At 41.5% G+C, this 26749-nt stretch overlaps 1 protein-coding gene across 1 annotated transcript in view; it reads right to left on the reverse strand.

The window, feature by feature from the left end:
• Nucleotides 1-26475, reverse strand: part of NKD1 (NKD inhibitor of WNT signaling pathway 1) — a 110325-nt gene extending 83850 nt beyond the window's left edge. The window contains exons 1-3 of the mRNA XM_054269319.1: nt 26141-26475; nt 25968-26000; nt 25554-25711 (exon numbers count right to left, since the gene is read on the reverse strand). Of these exons, the coding sequence (XP_054125294.1) occupies nt 25554-25711; nt 25968-26000; nt 26141-26165 (216 nt within the window). The 5' untranslated portion in view covers nt 26166-26475. The remainder of the gene's footprint in view (nt 1-25553; nt 25712-25967; nt 26001-26140) is intronic.
• Nucleotides 26476-26749: the final 274 nt, after the last annotated feature.

A 26749-nucleotide genomic window follows, 5' to 3' on the forward strand; every position in this document is an offset into this window, starting at 1 on the left:
GAGGTCCTGACGAAACTGTCAGAAGAGGTTTGCACATTACAGCTCTGGAATAGAGGGGCTCTGCCCCAGGAGTTAGAGATGGAAAGAAACAGAGAAAGGATCATTATCTTTGTGGGAAGGATGAACAAGCAAAATACAGACACTAGACTTGCCCAAGCTTCCAAGGAAGTCTCTGTAAGACAGAGAGGCCAGATCTCCTAGAGCTGAAAGGCTCCCTATCTCCTCTCTCTGATATTCTCGTTCCCAGGGCACTTGTGCCTATCTGAACTATTCAATTATTAAAGACCAACACATAAATAACTGTCATTTGACTTTTGCAGTCTCCAAAATCTGTTTTTCCAAGTGCCAAAGATGGAGTTGCAGCAGACCAAAAGCAATTGGTTTTGAAAAATGAGTGAAAGGAGTAAACTGGAATGGATGACCCCCGTTTCCACTCAGCAGCACCTCAAGGTACTGAATGGACTAAAATAACAGTCCAAGAGATTTGATATTAAATGAAGCAAACACATGCTTTGAAGAACAGAACATAACATCACTTCTAAGCAAAGATAAGATGATAATTTTTCACAAAAATACATTTATTGCTGAATGCCTTATATTAAAAAAAAAAAATTAAAAAATAAAATTCTACAAGAACCCCAGCCTGGAGCATATAATGGTTTATGCAACAAATACTTGTGAAATGCCTACTTAAAAAGTTAAACCCCCTGGAGGGCTTGTGAATCTTTTAGTTGTAATATACCCCTGGAGGATTTTATTTTGTATCCGCCTAGCCTAAAGTTAAAGAGCACTTTTTGAACATGTTTGCTTTACTTGAAGCTAAAATCTGGGTTACTTGGGGGAGGGCAATGGAGAGTCTAATAAATCTTACAATATACTTCTTGGCAAGAAAACTACTTACTGGTGTCATGAAGAAACAACTTTACTGCTCTCTAAAGAAATATTGGTTTCAGAAGTTACTATTGTATTCAAGACACATGGAAGCTACATTAAATCAAGTTGTGAAATATACTTTGGAATATGTGTTTTAAAAAAAGTTAAATCTTAAAACAGATTCTGACATATTAAAAACAGGAGGAAAAAAAAAGGGGGAAAAAGGAAAGTTTCTAAGGCTTCCATAAATTTTGAAGGAGGAAGTTTAAAACTTGGGTGTTCCTCTCCATAAGTCACATTCCACAAAGAAACAGCTTGATTTTATGTATATAGTTTTACCATTCAAACTTCAGTGAGGTTTTTTTTAAGCTTCTATTTTCACCATTAAAAACTGTGTATTTCTAAGTAGAGGAAATATGAAGAGGGAGCCCACTTGCTCTGAGAATACCAGCTAGAATATGTTTTCATACTCATATTTGAGAAAGTGCCATAACTCTTGGCTCACAATGCTCCCAGTTACTTTCTTCCCTAAACACCGCATTCACAGATGGATCAGCTAATTAATCTAGACATAATTAATTAAGGCCACCAGCAGCAGCAGAACAAAATTGCTTTGCCAGTTGCCCACGCATCTGGATGTCCTCCCATATGCTGCCCAGAGGAAAAAACCAAGAAGCCTAATCTTTACAGAAAATCAACTGTAAAAACACTAAAGTGAATTTAGACCCTTTGAAAGAAAGCAGATTGAGTAGTCAATTTATCCTCTGAACAGGCTCAGCTCAGACAAGAGCAAGGTGCCATGTTCAATTCTGTACTTGAGGGACCATTACTACAAAGGAAACAAGTTGAATTCAAAGTCCCTCAATTTCTGTGCTTTCTGTTTGAAGATGACTACAGGAATTTGAAATGAGAGCAGGTGCCACAATTGCCCTCCTGTGGCATAGCTGGTAGACTGTTAACAAAAATTGTTTTCTTGGAAGTATTTGCAGCCAGGACTAGCTTCTAGTTCTCCTTCCTCACATGATTTATTCTGGGCTAAAGAGGCTAACTCAGTAAAATCAAGACAATAATTAAAAAAGAAAAATTATCTGCATAGGAGTTAGACTGATGCTTGCAGTGTGTATTTCTTAATGCCAAACTGCACTTCCTTTCCCAAGCCTGGATATAGCAGATATGGCCTAAGCCATATCACACAACTTTTGTCTTGTTAATCCTCTGTTGAATGCAGAGTGTAATTGTGAAATTATGACCAGTTATACCAAGTTTGTGGGGGTTTGTTTGTTTTTTTAAGAATGTGATGCTAATGATACAGTGAATTACTACTTCAGCTGCTAAGATGAAGCCACTTGTAGGCCAGAACTGGAACGAACAGCTCCAAAAAAGTGCAGAACAATATTGCAAGTGAGCATCCTTTTCCTAAATGTGAATTCAAAATTCTGTAGGACATTTTCAACGTATACTTTTCATACAGGAAAGACTCTTTAAGGTGGAAACTTGTTTCCCAATTTAGCCTTATCTTTTGCTTCCTCCCTCACCATTCCTATGGCACTGTGGGCAACAAAAAGAAGAGGGTTAAAATGAAAAAAATACAAAAAACCAAATCTTCAACTCCTCAATGTATGTCTTTCAAAACATCTCGATTCTGACACATCTGAGTATTAAACTCCATCACTGGCTACTGGTAATTGAAATTAAGCAAGCAGCATATTTTCAAAGCTTCAAATTCAAAAATAAACTTTGTTGGGAACCTCAAAATAATTGTCTCAACTCTGCAAATTAGAATGAATATTTAATGATACACTGCTACCACCACAAAAGGCTTACATCTCTTGATAAAGACACTGATGTATCTCAAAGCATCCTGGGAGGTTGAAACTGAAATATTGCAAGAGAAGCTGGCTTGGATCTAGGTTTCAAAAATGACAAAAAAATTATCAACCTTCAGTTCTTAACTGCCTAACATTAGTCTTCAAAGTTAAAAGGGGGATTAGAAACATCACTAAGTAAAGCAAAAAAATACCAGACATGCTGGATTTCCAGTACAGTCCAATTTTATCTCCTAATTATTTAAAATGCAAGCTGCCAAGTGCACCAACCATTATGACAACAAAAATCTGATCCAACTTTGCAACAACAAAAAAATGTTTATCAGAGAGGTCTAAACCACAGACTCATTTTGTAAACTTGGAAGCAATTCCAGAGCTAGTGCCATACATCTCAAAGGAAAAGATAAACCTTCACTCACATTTTTATGTAACAACAAATGGATCAGCGGTCTCCGTGCAAAAAAAAAATTAAAATCCTTCACAGTTGAAGCCACAAGACTTCAACAACAACTCCTTCTTATCAGGGATATTTCCACTAACATAAGTGCAAGTAAAACTCTTGGCAGAAGTGTCCTGGATCGTGCGTGTCGAGAGCAGGGAGTGAGGAACAAAGCTGGCTCTCTGAACACGCACTTGCTCCTCACAAGAAAGGAAACGTTCTGCCTGCTTCAGGAAGGGTCTTCCAGGGCTTTGTCCGCTTCCAAATCATCTCTGATTTCCAAAAACTTTACACAGAAATTGAAGCCAAATGGCACCTGAGAGCTATAGGCTGAACAGTGAACTGAAGACTTAAACAGCTTGTGTGAGAATGAGTCGCAGGCGAACCCATTTGTAGCGGGAGGAAAATTTCACGTTCTTGCCCGCCCTTCACATTTTTTCAAATGCTTCTGGAGGACGAGCTGGCTCAGCAGATCAGAAAGGAAAATGGTGTCTTTCAATAACAGGCTGCTGTTCCAAAGTCAGCCCAGTCTAATGGTGGCTGAAAGCTATTATCCAACAGGTGGCCAATGTTGAATGAAATCGGGATTTCACTTCCAGTTTCTGTTAAGTGCCTTCAACACACAACTGGCAGCTTGAGCAGACAGGTCAAGCCCTGGCTCCCCAGGCTGTGACCAAGGTGTGCTGCCAGGGCAGGACAGTGGCTTACACCTGTTTTGTGGTAAAAGGCTTCATTTAACCAGTGCTGGCAAACAGGAACCATGAGTGAGCTTGTGTTTTTAAAAGAGGAGAATTTTACTTACAAGAGTTTTGCCTGATTAATCCCAGCAATGGGATATATGTCTAGTGTGTTTACACTATATAAATTATTATTGCATCAAATTAAACTCAAAACAACTCTTAAATTTTGTTTGAAGCTAGTAGCTGTAGGACCTTGCCATCTGATACAACTCTGCTATCATGGTTTATGGAGCAAATGACTAAGCTATGAAATTTTACTGGATGGACCTCAGCAAAGCGCTTCAGGCTAGTTTCTCAACATTAGGACATCTGAGAGTATGGCTACATGGCAGGCATTCCACAGTAATAGCTCGTGTCAACACTTCTGCTGGGGTAAATAAAGGCATAAGCTGCCGCAAATTACCTTGTATTTACTGTGGGGTCTAGGGGAATGCAGACACAACTCCATGGAGCAGCCAGTTATTGCTGTGTCCACCATCTGACTCACACAGAGACCATCTGCCCAAAACTGCAACCAAACTCTCAGAGCAGCCTCCAAAGCACTTGCTCCTGAGATCTCCCCCCTAACCAGGCACAGTTTGCCACATGGATAAGAGGGGATGAGGGGGTTTCACCTCTCCCAGCACCACCATTCCATTCTTTGCCTGGTTGCCAAACATCTTCAGTGCAGACAACCTATTTTAAGGTCCCTCTGACACTGGCTGTCCCCATAGGCTTAAAGGGCATGGCAAACCACCATCCAAAAGAACAGTCCCTAGGAGAAACCAAATAATTAGTAACGTGTTTTGGTACAGAAGGGTGCAGAGAACGTGGCCTTCCCTTTCAAGGCACACAAAGGAAAAACCTTGGAAAAGCAGGGAACTAGATATTCTTTTCTCAGCAATATTTAGTCTAACTCAGCCTCCACCTACAATCACTTCTGCACTGAAAGAAATACACTGTGTAAACTTTTTAACATTTTCTTTCTTTTATATCCTACCAGTGTCTTCTCTCAAGAGTATTCAAAAAAGCTGGAAAAGGGCAACATCTCCTCAGGTGACTCTACAGTAGGAATTTTCTTCTGCACCACAAGAGTAAAATTCACTATTTCCAAAGCTGTGTTTTCACTTGTGTGTTATTGGTGACAATGTTATTGATGACCCAGTAACAAAGAGAATAAACCCCACATTGTCAAGACTGTGACTACATATATATGCACACATTCCGGAAAAAGAAGGCAAATTTAAAACAAGTATTTCAATAATAAGTGAGTGTTACAAAATGGTATTTTTACTCCTAAATGCATGGATAAAGAACCTTTTGCTAGTCTCTGAATTTGCCTTTCACAGCTACATCATCAAGCAATGTCTTACCCAATAAAAATATTTCTGCAGAATTTAATAACTACATCCATAGCACCTTGTCTGAGATTCAAAAGCTTTGGAAATTAAAATATGGCAAGAGCAGAATTTATGTCAACTCTGTGAAGTAATGTCTATGCATACACTCCCCCTTAATGTCATGATTAATTTACTGTTAGAACGATATTGTAACAAACTTATTTTTAAGTTACTGGTTCTCCCTCGAAACAATGCCCACCCACAAAAGCCAAGCTGTTGGTCCCTGTTCCTGCTGAGCTGCTTTCTGCCTACTGAATGATGGCAACCAGAATAAAAGTTAACAATTCTCAGATGTGTTAAAAGCGTCAAGCTCTTTGCAGCACTCCCCATAAGCCATAAGCAAATGTGATACTGCAAAATGGCTTGTCATCACCCTCTTCCTGCCCTTCCCAACACATATATTCCTCATGAAGGGATCTTTTCTCTCCAACAGCACCTTTGAGATACTGAAACCTTACTGCTCTAGGATAGGAAATAGCAGGCAAAGATGTCTGCTCCTACACAAACAATTCTATTTATGAACTGAAAACAACTTCCAGGGTTGGCATTTCCAATATATTTATTATTTCAAGGATCATTAATCTTTATAAAGGACAGAGCTCTGAGTTATAACTAACTGCTGTCAGCATAAACTGCTAAAGCCATGCCTAAAGTAACAACACTTCTATGTCGAACGGTATCATGTAAAATATATTCATTGAAAGGGAAAAAAATCCCATACATCTCAATTTTGTTGGCATAGATACACACAGTTATTCTGTATTTTCAGTAGAAGAAAGAGAAATGGACAGAGTTCAATGAACTGAACTTTGAAGACCCTTTTCTATTACATACTTGAGAAAGTTAAGAGATGTAAACTGCAGTTTTAACAATTCTGAGTGGAACTAAAATCTGCACCACTTTCCAATAATTATTACACATTCAAACAGACTGCTACTGCCATGTCTTTACACCCAATTTTTCCCAAGTCCCATTGTTATTCCTCATCATTCTCCTTCACAGATCTGAGTAACCTTTTTTTCAGGCATCAAACAATATAGACTAAATTCTCATTCAGTCTCTAATTCAGTATTTACTGACATGTTTACACATGGAAACAGATTGCAGTAGGTATTCCAGAAAAGCTGCTCTGCAAACACTCTGTATCACAATAAAAGTCTGCACAAGTAAGCACATTAATTACTGACAAATAAAAGCACTTTTCATTCTTTCATTCTATGTCTATAACAAAGGGTCTTATCAGCTTCCCTACATAAGCAAGCAGTAAATAATCTGCCCTTTCAGTCTTCTCGGTTCAACCACCCTTAGCTCTTCTGTGAACTACTTCAAGTTTGCCCATTATCTTTTTGGTTTTTGGTTTGTTTTTTTTCTGGGAACAAAAAGATATTACAATGGTGGCAGACGATCACAAATTGCACGCTGCCTGTGCACGCTACCAGCCTTGGACTGCCTCAGCATCCACACTCAAGTACAGCCCAGTGTGCATCCCCACACACACTGGCACCCACAGATCTCATAGGGCCAAGGTGAGCATTTGCAAACTCCACAAGGAACGAGGGGAGGGCAGAGTAACATGGATCTAACTTTAGATCCATGCCAGTTTCTGAAGAAGTGATGTCCCCTGCCATACTCCAAAAGGAACAGCAAGTAACAACTCAGCCAGGGTTGTAGCCTGCACTCATTCAGATTTCCTACTGACTTTCAGTAATTCCCTAATGGGGGGTGCAAAAAGTCCACAAAAGGAAAATGATTTCTCCAAAGGTCACATTCAAATGCTTCTAAACGAGTGATTACTTTCAATTCTGACCTCTTTGGTATCAATTGGAACTTGGCCTGAGAAAATGGTTTCGGGACTCTGCCCACTGGTTTGTTTGTACAGTGGCACAGGAAATATGTAAATAGATTAAATTTGCAACAAAGTGCCAAGCATTTGAGAGATCGCTGGTTCTGTAATATTCTCTGCTACATGATTATAACAGCCAGAGCCTGACTCTAGGCAGTCAGCACTAAAGCCCCTCTGAAAGCAGATACCCTGCAGGGCCATGGACTCTCTGCCCACCATCCCAGCACCATCACACGTGTTCACACATTATCAGCCTCTGCTCAGAGCAAGGCCAGTCTGAAATTACACTGAGTGTCACACACCAGGCTACAGACACAATGGGTGACAGCACAGGGGAAAGCATCTTCTGTGCCTGGCTGATTTGTCCTGTTCACTTTTGGGTACGTGATTCTCACTGCCGTTCATAAAGCATGTCTTCTGAAGAGAATTCTGATTTAATTCCTAACCTCCCCCTCTACAAACACATCACTGAGTCAGACCCAGCTTAACAGATCTGAGCAGGCAGCTTAGAGAGTTTCTTAGTGTTCCTCTTCCCTGTTTGAAGTTCTCAAAAACCAAGGATGTTCATGTTTAGTTTAACCCTTTACCATGTAACAGTGAATTTCAATTACTTGAGCAATGAAATATATCAGACTATCAAACTGAAACAAAGAAAGAAAAGCTTTCCTAAGAAGACAGCATGACAGGACATTTACTTTCTTCTCTGTAAGAACATACAAGTTTTCACTTCAAGAGAATATATGAGAGAAGTACTATTTTTAACAGACAATTAATGGTACATTTTCTGCTCTACAAGACTAGTTGTCCTTTTTTGCCTGAATATTCAGAATTTGCCTAGTAGAAGAAAGGATCTGACTGCAGCAGAAAGAAATCTTTCTAAAACAAAGACATGCTGAAAAAGTGAGACTTGCACTACTAGCAGAGAACATCTCCCAAGCCACATGGGTGAATTTTAACGTTTATATCCCTGCTAACTAGACCCAGGCTCAAACCAAAAACCACAAATATGGTGAAAGTCTGAAAGCAGATCTGAATTTTATAACTCACACCCCAACTCCTCTCTTAACAATGGCTGGAAAATGCTTTTAGAATCTCCTACAATATTTGTTCCATACACAGGAAATGAGTTTAATAGTACATCTTGGGGGATTAGCTTTGTTTAGCTGTCCAAACCTTTGATTCAAAGTCTGTAGATAGTATTGCTTTAGTTGCTACACAGAAATAGACATATTTCCTGATGGGATGCCTCCCTTGCTCACATGGTCATTCACCTTAATCCCTGTTAACTTTATAGGATGCTACAGTGCATATATCACTAGCTGCAAAGGAAGTCCTTTATACAAGTTTCTTGGCCTCCCTCTATTCACAGCATGAAAACGGTGAAGATAAATATACTGCTGAAGCATGGGAATTGGGAAGTTGGATAAAAAGTATTACATTCTTGCAGAGGAATTCCTCATTTCTAGACAACATAAAGCAGCTCCTGAGGATGAATTTACTGCTTTTCTGCTTCAGCATAGTGGGCTGTATTATGACCCTGTAATCCACTGTGAGCAAGGCAGCAGCAGAGAGCTGCACTGGCCTGGGGCTGTCTGAGAGATGACTGTGATTCACTGAATCACAGTTTCCTTTCCAATTTCCACTCTGCCTCAAGTAACACAGCCAGCACTGCCTCTGCACTGTCCTCTTCCCTAAATGATTCTGCTCATGAGCTGGGCTATGCTCCACTGTCTTTCCACTCAAAACCAGGCAAGTAAGGAAGTAGGAGATTTGAGGAGAAATTCTTTAAGCTCCAGAAATATGCACATGCTACACATGTTTTATGTTAGCCATCTGTACAGTAGAGCAAGGTGTGGTTATTCAGTAGATACGGTGTGTACCTGCCTCGAGCCTTAGTTTGGTAGTTTGGTGTGCTAGACAAGACATGATTGCGAAGGATTCCTGGTGTTCCACACCAAATGCACACCCTGCTAGTTAGACCACCACGTGGCTTTGTTTCTCCCCCAAGACTTAGTTTCTGAAGAATGTAGCATTTAAATCAAGCTAGAGGAAAGGCAACAGCTGTTAAAATAGAAGCATCTAACACATTTTGAGGCCTGAGGAACTGGGAGGGAAAGGAAGCACAGGGCAAGGACTGAGAAAGTGTGATCTGTGAGCCATAGGTGGCTAAGACAGCTTTCAGTGTCCAAAGGGAGAGGGGAAAAACCCTGAAAACAACAATAAAAACACACAGACTAAGAATCCTGATTCCAGCCAGACTGACCAAATTCTCCAAAACCACAGAGCTCCTAGATTAAAACCATCCTTACAATTCAATATTCAGAGAAATCATCCTTAAATACATAATAATAGGGATTGAGATGCCATAAAATCCTCTTTAGACAGGCAGAATATCCCTGAATTCTCTCCATATTTACAAGGAGTGGGGAGCAGGGAAGCTCCAGACTGGGATGTGCCTGGCTGCAACATGCAGCTCTGGGGCTGTGCTCACTGCTGCCAGGACAATGAGTGCCTCTTCAGCACCATATATTTAGCTGTGCTCTCTATTGTTTAAAAGAACAAACCACATTCGCAGCAGAGAATTTAGCAGGACCAACTAAAAAGCTAGGGAGTACCCATCACTAACCATCAGTCACTAACCATCAGTCACCATCAGGCCTTTTGAACATGACCGTGGGTGATGCATCACAGACAGCACCAAAGCAGGAGGGAAGAGGTGTTAATTAACCTGTAAACCTGCCCCACTTTGTGCTCCACACAGCACAAAGGGCCGCCGGATTGGAGGCATAGTTCAGCCTCATTATAAGGCTCTCCATTACAAAGCCAGTGCAAAGAAAAGCCTACTGCTTTGACTCACCACCCCACTTCAGTTCTTTGTAAACATTTTGACATGCATTTCACTCATGTACAAACTCTGCTGCTCCAGAGAATAACCTTCAAGAGAGGGTAATTTCATTATTCAAGCAAACACCAGAAAAACTTCATCCCCTTGCAAAGCTTCCAGTCGAACTGGTGCATCAGAGCCTGTCCTCATTCGAATTTGAACAAACCTTTTCCTTCCCAATTTAGTTATGTCTGTGTAATCTGTTTCATTTAGTAACAGTGGTGGAAGTGGGGCATTCTTCTCATGCTGTATTTTATACCTATTCTAGGTATAAACAGACACACATGCCATCCCTATATTCCTGTTAATCTTGCCCTGATTTTATATGCATCACCACGAGCAAGGTAGAGCAAAAAGCAAGAAGTCCACATCACTTGTATGCACAAATCCTTGGACAGGCCTCCATGAGAGTGGAGATTCAGCTCATACATGAAAGACACATCCCTCTCACCACCTTCTACTCCCTTGTCCAAAGTCTCATCAGCACGACTGAGAAGTAAAATATCTTTTCTCTCTGTATGTCAGAACGGCTTTGATTAAGAAAAACTTTTTAGAATTAGACTTCTTGAGCCACGGGATTGTAACAAGAGTTGGACAGTTCAGAAAGGCCCCTTTCAGAAACATTTTAGGAAGATTACTGTAGATCAAAAGAAACAATGTAAGAGGTTGGGCTATTTTGCAAGGGGAGATTATATAAACTTCAAGGAGAATTCAAACATTCTTTTTCATTCTTACTTTGCTCAGGAAAGTAGGTGATAAATACCCGGCTTGTTCATAAAAACATAGCAATGAATTAAGAGTACAGCTGACACTGAAGTTCTTAATGAACTATAAATATTTCTCTGATGGAGAAGGTGGGAAAAAGTGGATAAAATCAGTAGGTTCTAAGAGAAGACAAATGAGACTAAAGGAGTGGCAAGTGTTTAGCTATTTTGGGTGAAGAGTGTATCCCTGTGAAGATATGAGCAACCTTAGAAAAGACAGACACTTGAAGCTAGGATCTGGACTAGAATGCATGGCCCCTGGATCTCACTCCTAAACCGTAAATTCAGAGTTTCAGAGAGCAGGCAGCACCACAGCAGTGGCTATGCATCCCTGGCCACCCACATCACAAACACCTCCCAGCCCAGACCAGCCTGCTAATCTCAGATGACTTCAAAGCCTACTTGCCTTGCCATCCAGGGAGTTCAAGAAAGCTGTGTTTAACCTATTACCCCACCTCCTTAAGTACCACAGGGCTGACATCCTAGCCATGAAAATCCCAACCACTAAGCAGAGACCCAAGGGGCATCACCAGCAGCCCAGTTAGGAGAGGCCCATGCTGTTATCAGAGCCTGTGTCTGAACCAAAGACAGCTTTAACCCCAGGGATGTTTCTGCCACACAAACCTGAATATAAAACATGGTCCAGCTCCACGTGCAAATGGATAACTCTGAGAAGTGCTGCACTAGAACATGCAGTTCCCAGCAGACTGAACTACTAGAAATTCCAGTCCCAAGAAAATACAAAAAATTATTTTATGATTGAAACAAAAAGGGGCACAGCCCAGATATCCCATCTGTACTGGCTGTACTTCTGATGTGCCCATTCTCACCTCCTCCCCTTAACAACCAAGTCAATGATTTTGTTATATTTGCATGTTGTTTGCATGTTATATGCATGCAAATTGAACTCATTTCTTCAACTGTGTCCTCAATATCCTGATTTTGCCTTTCCATCCATTACCAAGCCTGTTTACATAAGTTGAAGATGCACTCCCTCCTCTGTCCACTTGCTTCTTTCAGGCCTCCCTTCAGAGGAGAGGTCAAGCCTTTCCTCTCACCAGCCCTCTCTCATCTTCTTTGTTAGGAGAACATTTTCACCCAGTCTGAGGGGATTGCATTTTGCTCTTTCCTGTTTGATGCATTGCTTGTGAGACAGGATCAAATGAGATTGAAGGCCCAGAAAGCCCCATGCTGTGTACCTTGCATAAAATGTACTTTCTCCTACACTAGAAAAAGGCTTACATGACATATATTTTTTATAAATATATATCTTGAAATTTTGAAAGTAGGCAAAAAACATTATAATATCATAAGGTGGCAAGGAATACAAAAGAAGAAAAAAAACCCACAGTGAATAGAATCCTTTTTTTATAAAAAACAAAACTATGCTTAACACAAACTCCTTCATGAATTCTCTTTATACTTCCAGCGACACAAATTCACCATTCTGCTGACACTGTTGCTGACGCTACTGAAAAAGTCACCCAAGATGGTTCATTTTAAAATAAAATTTTACAAGGAGACAAAATGGGGATTTGTAATGGAACATTTCCTTCTACTTAATCACTGCATCATTACTGAGATGGTATAAAGTCCATTTGCTCTTTTAATTGATTTAATGATGAACATATAATATTTTGAGGATGACTCTCACAAAGACATCCAGTTAAAGGAGAAAAATCTTAAATTATAGTTGCACAAAACAGTCCTCCCCTAATTTACTTAATGCCAACAAAGAAGAGATCCCTGGAGTGAATTCTGTGTTTCTAATACTGCTATCAATTTTAATATTACCTTCACTCATTTCAAGTCACTGAGCAATTCTTAAGTATTTACAATCATCAGTCAAACAAGGAACCATTTCAGCTCTTTGACCTTAGAATCATGAGGTATAAGCTTTCAACTTCCATAGGGAAGATATTTTTAAAATGAAGAGTGCATTTCCCAGAATAATGATGCTCTAATACTAAACAGCAGCTCAGTTATTTTGTGTTAAGAAACCAAAGCCCTTCTTACACAATTTCAAAGCAGCAGCTGTGACTTTGAAACTAGGAACTCATTCTGGCCACCTGCTTTAAAACCAGCCAAAATAAACGTGGTGGGATGGTTCCTGTTGATAGCCATGGGATGGCAGGGCAGCACAGGTTATTTGCTGCCAGGGCTCAGGTCCCACACATCACTAACTTCTCCAGGATTTCATCTGGATGAAGACTTTGGGATCAAGCTGCATCTGAAAGCTGGATTAATTATTAAGTGCTAGTGTGCAGTCCTGTTACTCAAGAGGAGCAAACCTTCATTGCACAGCTGAGATATATTGTTCACGGCATGCCATTCACAGTGTGATGTTTTACTCCCACAGCAGATGATACGTCCTAATCCCTTGCCAAACAGAAAGCATTATGGTCTGGCTTACAAGGTATTGGTTTCTTTGAAGAAAGAGTTTGTTTTGCTGCTGTGTTTTTTGTTGGTTTTGGGGTTTTATAAATAACTCAAACACATCAATAATAGCAGTAATGGTAAACTAAGAATTATTACTTTGAAACCTCAAACTAGCCTACTTCTTCTAGACTTACTAAATGCAAAAAAAATTGCAAAAAATAGTGTCCACCAGTGCAACTTAGGTGAGCACTAAACCTTCCCAGATCCACAACCACAGCAAATGTAGCAGAGTGTACCTCAGAAGATATTTCAGGGCCTAATCCCGCTCTCAGCAGAATTAACAGAGAGTTACTGAACTTCAATAGCAAAAGGATTTGGCCTACAAAATCTCAGCCATTTCTAATTCTCACTGCTAAAAAACAAATGTGGTCCCCCTCAAAAAACTCCACTACAAAGTACTACAGAAGGAAAAGAAACCTTAAATATTTAAAAACATACAAACATGTTCCTAAAAGTTTAATTTAATATAACATTGTTAAAGAAGGAGAGAAGAAAAGAAAAAAAATCAGGTCATTCACAAGTGTCCTAAGTTCTTTCTGCTTTCTACCCCTGTATGCCTTGCTTTCCCCCTTGCACTCTCCTTGTGCAGAGGCACATTTCAGACAAAGCAGCCACTGTAACACTCACAGTGCCCAGGTGGGAACACGCTCTTCTCCTTATGGCCAGCAAAGGACACACGCTTTGATCTTCAAGGAAAAGACTCTGGATGGTGCAACTCAAAAGGCTGCTGCAAGTTTATTTCTTGGTTTTTTTTTCCTTCCCTATAAATTATCCCTCCTTTTGATATCTATTCTTGCTCTTGAAAAAAAAAATAAAAATACACACATCAAGTTAAGATGAAAACTGCCCACATGACAAGTTTGTGTTTACAAGCTTAAGAGCAAGTTTCACTTGAACACAGGTCAATGCCTCTTTAAGAAAACATCACATACCAAAAAAATCACACATGGTTAGAACACATCATGAGCAGAGAGGAATTGTGGACTCAGTCTGTGAGGCACCGAGCCAGCCTGAGAAGCCCTTTGAAGTTAGAAAAACATCCTCTGGTCAGAGCACATTTGTGAAGCCGTGGGACAGGCGCTTTAAACAACATTCACTCGCGATCACCTGCGGTGTGCCAGCGGATTGGCGCCTGGGCAACTTCAACAACGTAACCCCTTCTACTCCACCAGGATCACTCGCTCCAAAATCCCTCCTATCAACAGCACAGTCACAAACTGCGTGGCAAAGCATGCACCTTTCCCTCTCTGTACAGCACAGGCAGGCAGCTCCAGCAAGCGAAGTCTGGGGAAACCCAGCCACAAGCAGACCTTGGTCAGCAGAAGAAAGGCCACTGTCCCTGGCCACAGCAGTGCTGACACAGAGGGAAGGCATCACCCTGCAGAGCTGCACAAGGCACAACACAGTCAGGAATGCACCAGGCATGACACAGAACACTGCTCATCACCCTTGGCAGGAGAAGGAAGATGCTCGGCTGTGGAAGGCTAAGTCCAGGTAACACAAGGGGTTTTTCCTCTCCCACCTACACACAGATAAGAGTGAACATCAGAAGACTTTTCTAGCAAAGGCAGCTCCCTCTGCCCAGCTCTGCCATCAGCTACTAGCACCCCGCCCCCTAGCAGCAGTGAGCTGTGCCAGCCCAATTTAAAGCACATCCACCCCCTGATCTGGCACTCTCAGGCTGGAGTGCCTCTCAGAAGAGTGTCTAACTGAAGGCAGCAGTGGCTGCCCAATCCTCACTCTGCTGGATACTGGAATTGATGTGCAGTAGCAGATGAGCTTGACTAGAGCCCATGTCCATTGAGACAGTGGAAGGAGCAAGCCTCACCCTGCCTTTGGACAGGGTTCCTGCTGCTATCAGGAGACACTCAGACTGCACACCAGGCCAGGACTCTTTCCTTCCTTAAAACATACCCCTAAAGGCACATCATTAGCATTTTTCTCATCTAACCATTCTGCTCTTCTGTGTTTGACAAGCTTTCCTACTTTCCCCAGTGGTGGTGAAATTCCCCTCATTTTTGAGGAGGCAGGACTGCCAGTGCTGCCATCAGAAACACATGAGGAGGGTCAGATTACCCTGGCAGCACTAATAAGGGACCTCACGGCCCTTCTGCTTCTCCCACAGGACATTACCCATTGTCTGTTATTCAATCACTGACAAATCTAGGGGTCTTCCCACTGCAGTGCCTTTGCTTTCTGTCTTTCCAAAATGGGGAAAATCAGAGGTGGCCACAGATTCAGGGCCGATTGTTTTAGCAGAGGTTTGTTCTGTATTTGAACACGTGTATGTTTAATGAATAAGCACAAACACCTGCATGCTGCAGTCTAGCTGGTCCCTCCTGGATAGCGGCAAATGCCCAAGGACACAGAGCTACTTCAATGTGCCTTACTTTTGAATTTCAGTACAGAGTTCTCACAACTTTTTTTTTTTTCCTATATGGCATTAAAAAAAAAAAAAAGAAACCAAACACTCATCTGGAAAAGAGTGCCATGGTAAGGCTGATGACCAAATTCCAGTGAAGTCTATATAGCATCAGTGAATACAATACTTCCTTTCCAAATGCTATGGGTTTTTTTTCTTTCTTTTTTGTTACACATCACCACATTGCAGTCTGAGAGCAACTGTCTTTCAAAGTAAAGCCCTGTACAATAGCTTTCATAGGAAGAGATCTCATTTACTTCTTTATGCTGTGCATTAGTCCAGAGTTAAAGATTTTGTGTGCTTCCTATTAGTCATAAATAAATGATTGAAAACACCCTTAGAGTAGAAGAAAAAAAAAATGAGATGTGGTTCAATACTTTAACAAACCAACCTAATTAGATAAAAAAACACCTTCATACAATAAAAATGTGGCATTTTAATGGGTATTAAGCAGTGCTGTGGGAATAGCCTCTTTCAAAACATGCTTTTTAAACCTATCTGGAAAATTACATTGCTAATTACAAATGGGAATTTAAGTGGCAGTACAGCTGGGAAAAACTTTTGTGAACCTGTCATAAAATGATCAGATAAACTGCATCTGCAGGGGAAAATACACTGCCATTACACCAGCAATGTAGCTGCCAGAATAAAAGAATATTAGTCTCGTGAACCTTCCCTCGTCTTCCACTGATGAGGCAGAGAACCCAATACAAAACCACTAAAACCAATGAGAAGCTTCCCCTCTATTACAGCAGGACTTTTGCATAAAGCATCACAGAAATAATGCAGGATTTTTAAAAATTATAGAAACAGTCTTACCTGACTGCACCTAGTTAGTTAAAAATATACATTTAAATGTAATTTATTTATGGGATTTGAAAAAACTCCTTTTACATATAAATCCACATCAGGAACAAGACCTTGCACATAAGCTTTGCATAAATAAAAGTGGCTTTAACTGAGATAACCTATGAAGTTTATCCTCAAAATAAAATTAAATATTCAGGATGGCTAAATGAGGCACAGTTTTTCCATGGGAAAAAATATCAAAGTATTATTTATTTTCCTGTAGGTACTTGTTTTGAAAAGCCCTTCCTCCCCACCTGGCCTTCTGCTAAAAGCCACAATCTACATTTAAACAGTGTGTACGCTTTAGAAAATTATCAACCATCTTTTTTTACAGCAGGAGCTTATGAAATTATTTGATCCACTTTTCATATAGAAAGTCTATGGCTGACCATAAATAGGCAGGCTCCCAGTATAAACTTACCAGGAGTACATCAAAGACCTTCCTCTAGGATCAGACGATTGATTTCTTCAATGCTTTTTAGAATTTCTTCCAGGATATTTTGGGTTATTGCCTTAGACCTTTGCTCAGCTGGAATGACAGATATTCTGTTTGCTGGACTGTGATGTTCTCTCTTTACAGGGGAATGAGTGTCCGTAGTGTATACACACGTACACTACACGAACAGAGAGAGACTTGGAGAGTTCACAGGCAAAATTATTATTTATTGTTTCAAAAAGAGCAGTTTATTACAACAACACTGATACAGGCTTAACCGCAGCATCTTACGCAATACAGAGACTGCTTGTTATTCTGTGAGCTCAGGGCTGGGACTCTGCTCTGAGAAAATCCCCACTCCCCCAAACAGGCATTTGTTCTTCCTATTCACACAAGGCACAAGGCTCAGCCTTACAGCTACTACCCTCTTTACCCAACTCTCTTGAAACTAACTGTCCTGGAAGTATGAAAGATTTTTAAGATAGGACAAGAAGCAGCTTAGTCCTTACCTACCACTATCAAACCTTTGGGGAATCAGACAGCAAACTATCTCCGAGGGCAATGTGACACACTACCCACCGTTCTCCTTCCTCCCCCAAGACAAATCTGTCACCTCCGTACCACTCATCATCCGCATCAGAGTGTGGATCAAAAGATCCGAGGCTGCTCCCAAATCCCATTTCTCCTGCAAGACGGTACTTTGTTCTGTCACTTCCCTACTGAGCCTATCCCCTTATTTTATGCCTCACAGCATGTGTGGCTGCACCCCAAGATCAAACACCCATGCATGATTTTCTTTCACAGATCTTGAATCACAATGTTATACTTTAATAGGAACCTCAATATACTTAATCCCTTTAAAGCTGCCACAGTAATGCCCCCAAATGCATTAAATTCCACCCTAATCGCAAAATACAAAGTATTTCTCTGGGTGGACAGTACACAGACTGTTCTGACCACATGCCAATCCACCTCTGAGCTAAAGCAACATACACTGCCTGCATTTGTTAGTCAGAAGTCCAAGGATACATGGCTAAAAATTCCAGACACCTGAAATGTCCTATGCTGCAAATTTTTGCTCAAAACATAACTGAACATTTAAGGGAGGATCTCACATTCTCAAGCCATTCTCATTGCAAATGACACAAAGAAACAAGAGCCACTGAGCCTGCATTTAAATCCAAACCCACTCAAACTGAAAGCAAGTGTGGTAGATGTCCCCTTTCAAGGTGTAATCGAGACACCCACACCCCATCAGCCAACTCAATGAGTTTCAGAGTCCACTGAATTCTCAGACTGAGGAGGGTTATTGGACAAAATTACCAAATTATTGGAACATTGACAAAAAGCAGAAAAACTGCTTGCCTGATAAGTCTTGTTCACTTAATTAACAATAGCCCTAGGCTTAAGGAACAACTACCTTCTATGTATGTTTGGCAGGGACCTTGGTTTGAACCAAGGAACCACAGGGTCTGCTGCTCCCCCTGCTGAGGGGTTGGTATCTGCTGGGACCCTTTAGGTGTATTTTTACAGGTCTCTTCTTGGCCATTGAGGAGCTTCTCAGGCACTGATAGCATTTCAGTCTCCTGTGGCCACTGTCAGGTCATCAGAGGAGCAAAAAGATTTATACCAGCAAAAGTTTTACAGACCAAAACAATAGGATCATTTATTGCTCTACAACAGGCCAAACCACAGAATTGCAGAGTGGTTCAGGCTGGAAAGGACCACATCATCTGGGTCATCTGCTCCAGCAGGGCCATCCCTGGGCACAGGCCACAGGATTGTGTCCAGAAGGTTCTTGAATCTCTCCAGTGAAGGGAGACTCCACAGCCTCCTGGACAGGCTGATCCAGGGTTTGGTCACTGCACAAGAAGCTCTTCCTCATGTTCAGGTGGAAATTTCTGTGCATCAGTTTCTTCCAGTTGTTTCTTCTCCTATTACTTAGCACTACCAAGCACTACCTGGCTCCAGCCTCTTGACACCCTCCCTCCAGATACTGATAGAGAGTGATGAGGCCCCCTCTCAGCCACCTTTTCTGAAAGTGCTACAGGACCAGCCCAAAAGACACTGCAGCACTCCTTAAACAATTAAATTCTGTATGGCTAAACCACAAGTACTCCTGAGGTATGATGGGCACCTATCAGGTGATGTGAGACACATCACAAAACAAAGAGATTTGGGAATCCAGCTGAACACTTGCTTACAGACAAAAGCCTGTTGGAAAGCCAAGTCCCACGGCAAGCCAATGGATCACCTTATTAAACAGTGGACAGTAAGTTACAAGGCAACAAAAAACATGCCATATTGCTCTGATGACAATAAATCCAGAAGCCTGCAGAAAGTGAATGCCCTGTACAACAGATCCCCTTGCAGAGAGACCAGGGGAGCAGTGATTGAAGGTACACAAACCATTTCCCCTTTCTCTTAGCTTACACTAAAAGCCAGCACAGCCCTTTCACCACAGCTAACACCACTGGCTTTCCACCACTGCAATGAGAAATGTCATGAGATATTGCAATACAAACACGCTTTGCTGGCTCAAAAATCAGACACAATGAAGATTTTGCATTTGGAACTTTGTTAATAATTCCTGAACGCAGTACAGTCCAACTCAGTCTCCCATAGCTGTAGTTACTCTGTAGGAGTAAATACAGGCTTAGTTTTGCTGCCAATGTTGGCAGATACGACTAAATAAATTCACAGAGAGAGTATATTTGACCCTTCCTTCACATTAATTTTTTTAACTAAAACTTTACCTCATTTTCCATGAAAAGATTTTAAACTATGTGATATTTATAGATAACTCTCAAGTATTCAAAGTAACTGGGATATGAAGAAAAATTAGTTCCATTAAAAAAACAAAAACAAAAAACAACTTCAAGTATTTCATATGTCTGAACATCTACCATTTGCTTTCCAACCAAGGTTTGATGCTGACATTCACGAAGCAAAATCCGTCTGCAAGGATTTCTATAAAGGCCAACATCTGCAGCACTGGGAGCAATGTTCCATTCTGATTTAAATATCATCGCCGAACAATTATTTCCCCAACTTTGGAAAAACTAACTCCTACAAAGTTTCAGTACTCAAGAGACTTCTCTTTCCTCTGTTCATAACTCAACTCAAAAGAAACCATAAAAGTCAACTGAGATCTTCTTCTGAAGGGTGCATACAAATAGCTACTTACTGAGCTGCTCCTGGGTCTTATTACAGATCCCAAAACCTACAGAAAACCCTTCTGTTAGTGAATGCTGCTGTAAAGAACATTCCCCTATGTCAACTATCATGTGCTCTAAACATCTCTTTTTTGTTATAACTAAAGTTTTAGCGTGAAGTCTGGACTGCATTATTTACATTTAAGATACTAAAGAATATAACGAACTGTTGTTACTTTTCATCCCAGATTACAGAAGAGAATACACTCCACAACCAAGGCCTTCTCATTCAGAAGAATTAAAGTTTCACTAAGCCAACAGGGACTATCAGGAGCTCAAGAGACACAGATGAGGACTTGACCCAGCTACTACAGAGAATATGTTTTCTTCTTACAAACACCAACCTAAGTAATTCCACTTTGGGGGGGGGTGGGAGAAAGAGGGTTGTTAGAGATCAAAAAAAGAGTTCCTTTAATGAGATTGTTTGCAGAAACTTCATGGGCCATTCGGCTTTCCAATCAACATGCCAAATTAAAAGTGCACCACATTAAATCTGAAACACCTATAAAACAAGCCCTGATGAAATACAGACAGTCTTCCATCTACCTCCTCCATATGGCTCAGGCAAAGTCAACTTTTAATTTCATAACACAAAATATTTAATTTATGCTTTTCTTCATATGTCAATTTAACCTCTGGCACATAGCTTTGAAACCATGTAAGGATGCCTAACACTTTCCATATGGCAACTGAATTGTGGCTTTTAATTGCACCAACTGGTATCATTCAAGGATAATTCCCCTGGAATCCAGCTTTCTGCTACAGTATTGGCCAATTCACTAATCTCATCACCATGGCACTAATACTTGCAGAGACTCTTTGATTGTTAATATTCATATTATAATTTTCCCAAACCAGAGCTGTCAAGATATACTATGTACGCCACTAATTAAATTATCTTGGTTTGTTGGCACCAAATTTCAACACTAAATAAGATTCTGCTTTTCTCTCCCTCAATACAAAGTTTGGTAATTTTATTTTAAATGCCATAGACAATATTTTTGTGTACTAAAATACTTTTTAGTCATACTAATATCAAGAACTGCTGGGCCTGTTGTTTATTTTAATCTTCAGAGTCAACAAAAATAATTATTTCTATAGTACTGACATTAATGGACTTGAAAACATTTCAGTTAAAAAAAATCACTTCAAGCAACCACTCAAGATAACATCCAAGGAAACCTTCATTGCTCTTGTCACCATACCAGTAAGAAGGCAGACTTTCAAATGTCACTTTACCTACTAAATGACCCCAAAGTAGTGCTACAATTAAATCCTGCATTTCAACAGCCTTTAAGCCATACTATTTACATAACACCAAAAAAAAATCTCATTTCTGTTTATTATTTTCATTTTGGTTGAATGACCTAGAGCTGTGTCTTCTGTAAGGTGATGTATTTTTAATATGCACACACACACACACACAATTTAACAGTGGGGGACTGGGAAGGGCTTCTTTTTTAATTTAAGATTGATCACACTAGAGAAGCAGTGAAGTTGACACTGGTGTTGTCTCCTCTCAGCCATGCAAGGAATGCCCATTAATGTCACTGGCAGTTACAGGCACAGAACAAATGGAGAACAAGCCCCACCTCTGAAGGACTGATGCGCCTCAGAATTTCATACTGTGTCAGTCCCAAACCAGATCCTCAACTCTAATTAATATCAATTAGGGTTGAACATGGGGATCACTAGTACCAACAAGCCCAGTGGAAGTGGTAAGCTAAAGTCATTTCTATTTTACCTAAAATGATTACCTACAATGTGGTTCACTGAGAGTTGGTTTGAAATCTAATTAAAAATAGGATATTTTTTCCATTCCCAAGCACAGATGTCAATGAGACGCACAAGAACCTAGTAAAATTTCTTATGGCTTTGAAGATAAAAGTAAATGGAACTAAGCAAATGTCATATTTAATATTCCCCCCTCTAGCATAGAACCATTTCTCAGTTAAATAAATAAATACATGAATATTTGCAAACAATGTTGATTTCCAAAAATAGTTTGTAAAAGTAAACACACTGAATAAATTTAAGCGTAAGAATTATACAGGATAATCCACAGTATCAGAAAAACCTTTCTGGATACAAGTTAACTCATTCATAAAGCAGCAAAACAAGTGTATTCAGTTGCTAGCAGATTTACAGCCTCAGTGGTTTCAATTAGCTTTGAAACCAGAAGATGACTCTGGACCTCATACTTTTCATGGATGCAACAGAATTCCTTTTCCCTTTAATCCCCCACGATGTGGAAGCTGCAGGCCAGCAGAGTCATGAAAACCCTTGGGGCAGAGCAGCCCCTACCGGGCGGGTGGCAATGCTTTAATGAGCCCGGAGCTCCCACCCAGCTCAGCGCCCACCACAGCACCTCCCTGCCCACGCCTTCACCCCACCATCCACCAGCAGAGCCCTCCCACAGCACTTCTGGCAACAGCCGGACGCTAATCACTGTTCTATCGGTGAACTGGAGGGGAGACACAGATGGACAGGACACGACAGGGACAACACATCAGCTGAGGGAAGTCTTCTCCGAGACTCTCAGAAGGAAAGGTGTCGTATAATGGAACTCTCCCTTGAGTGAAGTGATGTAAAGACCTCCCCTCCACAACAATTGTAAATTCAATCACTCTAGAGAGGACTACAAATGAAACTTTACTGCTTTCCTGTATTAGTCACTCATTCCTCTTGTAAAATACTGCATGAATTGCCTGAACTTCAGTGTCATCTCCCCTGGATGACTAACTTTAGCAGAACAATTCACTGTCTGTTCTTGAGAGAAACAGACTTCCAACTACAACCAAGACAGGACTTTTGGCTTGCAGACAGTAAAATAAGTCAAACTGTACTATCACATCCAAGTTTTGATTAAAATTATTCAAATTTTTAATTTTCAGTCTTGGGAGTTCTTCAGGCTAGGTGCTCTCCTCTCCCATCAACAGCTCTTTGAAAGTAAACTGAATTTCACCAAATTCAGGCCCTACATTCTAACAAAACCATCATCAACAAAGCTCTGGTTAAGAATTCCTACTATGTATGTTTCTGTGAATGCAGGTATTTTCATCAGTGTCTGATCTAGCTCTTTCTGCCATAAGTCACAAACACAGTAACTTGGGATCTATTTTGGGGGGAAAAACTATGTTTTGCTGAGAAGTCACAGCTTCAGCTGTGACACAATAAAACCGTACCATTCCACAGAGCCTTGTAAGCTTATTGAACATTTTAGGATGAATTTTGAAGCAGTAAGGAGAAGATTCAAGTGCAGTAAGGTATATTAAAGTGCAACACTAGTACACTATTGGGGACTACACCACTGTCCCACACGACTCCGTGACTAACCATTAGCAGAAGAAACTACTATTTGTACATCCTGAGGAGACCAAAGAACCAAGAGGTTCAGCTACAATTCCCTTTGTATCTTGGTATAATTATACAAGAGATCAAAGAGATCTCAGAAGAGAAGCAGCCATGCAGTCTCAGTTATGGAGTCAATAGCTGTGACTCCGTAATCCTTGTCAAAATGACTGTACATATGGCACATCTGGTTCCAATGTAGGATTAGAAATGCATCCTTCCATATTCCAAAAGTTCGTATTTTAAAGGAACTTAAATGTAGCTGTCTCAGTGTGCCTGTGACAGGATGACAATTAAACTAAATCAACAAGCAGGCTATACACACAGATACTACCTACACATTAGGCAATAAATGGCAAATATTTTTGAACATTCAGAAACATCTCAATAAGGATGACAGTAAAAGGCCTCATGGGAACAGTGCTTTTTAACACACTTAAACCTATTTACAGTTTTATAATGTACTAAAACTGTAGACTAATATTTAGTTAATGGCTTGCTAATTGCTGAGCCATCAAGAGGAGGACTTCCTCTTGAGTAAGAGGGGAAATACTGTTCTACTGCCATTCCAGCTGAGCAGACCTCACCAACTGAAGAGGGTTGTGAAGAGAAAGGACCTCTGACAAAATATATTTTCTTCTTTTCTGAAAGCAAATCACCCTTGTGGAAGAAAATACATTTCACAAACTAAAGTCAAAGTTTTCAGCTTTAACTCTTTATATTAAATCTTTGTTTAGTTTGATGAGTTGGGCTTCTTTTCTAGAAAACATACATGTGAAAGGTAGAACATACGTAAAAAACGTGACTTACAAAAACTGGGATAATTAGAAAATAATTAAAAACAGGTGCTCTTACTCTTTGCCTCTGTATCATAGTACATACTCTTGTTAATGAGAACTTCTTTCTTTGAACATATTGTTTCCTAGTAAAGCACAATAAATATCACTTCAACCAATCATACCTGCAAGTTGAAGGTGATTATATTCATCAGTTACAACAAATCAATATCTTACCCCTTTGTCTTTACTTCTAGTGACACTCACACAATTTATGTTCCTCAAAATACAATACTGGTGGAATATGAAATGTCATCATTAGCTTTTCCCATACTACACATCTTCTACTCACTTTCACATCCCACCTAAAATGAAGCATTCTTGACTTGCAAGTGAATTTTTCCTGAGACACAAGAAGTCCAGGCTTCTGACAATACAACTGGTAGCTGACAAAGCAAAGAGCCTGCAGGAGGTTTGGTGGCCCTGGCTCTGCTTGTGCTTTCAAAGCCACACTGCTTGCTGGGAAGCACAGATTCCAATCTCCCCATCTCTCAGGTTACCTTTCCAGTGATGAAACTTTCAGGGCTTGATCCAAAGTCAATGGAAGTCTTTCAGTAAACATCAATAAGCTCTGGATCACACCCTGAAACACTATGAGGACCATATCTAAGTAATGTTAAGTCTGTTTGCCTCCCATCATGCCTCTTTGTTTAAAGAGACAACATTAAAAATAAATAAAAGAAAACGGCAACTGAAATGTTTCCTCCAGCCCAGCTTTACAGGGAGGACTGAAGGGAAGAGAAGGGCTGGAAAGTGACCAGTGAAACAGCCAGGACAAGCAACTGGCACAGTAACTCTGGTGGGGAAAGTCAGCCTCACGTTATTAGCAAAGAGCAAATAAATAACAGTAACTCTTCGGGGACTTCTCCTTGACTGCCAAAATGTCACAGGCAAAGTTGTGCACTAATCAGGGTTCACAAGCTATCGCACACTAGCTGGGTGCTGGGCTTTCCCCAAATATTGTTTGTTCCTGTTTGTGAAAGATTTTGTTCTAATCTTGCTGCCCAGACACCAGCAGTCAGGTTCCCTTACTCCTCTGGCTTTTGTACCCTCACCAAGTTTGCTCTGCAGCTTCCAACTTCATCAAAGGACTGAAGGAAACCACCCACGGGGCAGCGCCTCGGAGCAACATTAGGGCAAAGAAAACCTTCCTTTGCACAACCGCCCCTTGGGAGGGAAAGAGGGATGTAGAAAGAGCTTTTGCCTTTCAGTATTTCAAAGGGAAGGGGCGGGGGGGCAGCGAGGAAGCTGACATACCCTGGCGCTGGAGAGCCTGCACACGGCGCGGTGCTGGCAGCCGTGCTGGAGTCCCGAGCTGCTGCCGCCGCTGCTGCTGCCCCCGGAGTATTTCTGCTTCACCATCCAGTCCTCCAGCCCTCTGCGAGCCAGAGAGGCGTTCACCGCAAAACTATCACCTAGAAAAGAGGAGACAATGCCGCCGCTGAGCCGCCCGCAGAGCCCGCCCGACCCCCGCGGCCATCCCGGGCTGGGGCTGGGGCTGGAGCCGGGACTGGCACCGGGGCTGGGGCTGGCAGCGGGGCTGGGAGCGGGGCGGCCGCGCACAGAGCAAAGCGCGGCGGAAAGTTGAGGGGAGAGGGCAGGGGGCCGGGGGCAGCCGGCCGGACCGGGGGAAGGCGTTCAAAGTTACTAACAGTGAGGAGCCATCCCTACCTTCTGGACTTTCTCTGGGTTTACAAACGGCAGCTAGGCAGATCCGGAGGAAAGTGTGTGAGGGAAATAATAAAGGAAGATCGTTAGACACCAGAATAAAATCACAGCAACAAACCGAGTAAAATCCGAATAAAGGGAAGGGGCTAAGGAAGTAGCAAGTGAAAGGAACTAACCATGTTTCGAATGAAGTTTCCCCATCTCTCTGCATTGATCTGCAATTACGATTCATTTGACTGTTTTCAGGAGGGTCAGGTTCGCTTGTTGTTATTTTTTGTAGATATATAAAATCCCAGCGTGTTTAGAAATCCATGTGCTCCGCTTCTCCCTGCTAACACACGAGCGAGCTCAAATCTCAGCTCCTCTCCTGCAGCACGGTCCGGCGTCCCCCTCTCCGCTCCAGCCTTCCTCCTCTCTCCTCTCTTTCCCAAAGACAGAGGCGGTTACAAAAGACCTTACTTCACCCACCGGGGAACATGATTGACACCTCATTGAGATTAGACCACTTGCAGGCAGCCTCCGCCTTCCCATTGGGCCGCGGCGGCAGATGAAAGGGGCGAGTGAGCCTTTTGGAGGCTCAAAAAGGAAAAGGGAAAAAAAAAAAAAAAAAAGAAGAAGAAGAAAAAAGAAAAAGGAGCAGCCGGGGCGCGTTGGCGCGTTTCACTTCCAGCCAGGCACGGGCGGCGGGGCCGGCCCCGCTCCGCGCAGCCCCGGGGGCGCCGGGCGGACAAGGCGCCCGCTGCCCCCCGGCCCGGCCCGGCCCGGCCCCGCCGCCAGCGCCGCCC

The sequence above is a fragment of the Melozone crissalis genome, unplaced genomic scaffold (genome assembly GCF_028551555.1).
Source record: "Melozone crissalis strain CALT ecotype California unplaced genomic scaffold, PUWL_Pcris_2 ptg000007l_1, whole genome shotgun sequence".
Lineage (NCBI taxonomy): Eukaryota > Metazoa > Chordata > Aves > Passeriformes > Passerellidae > Melozone > Melozone crissalis.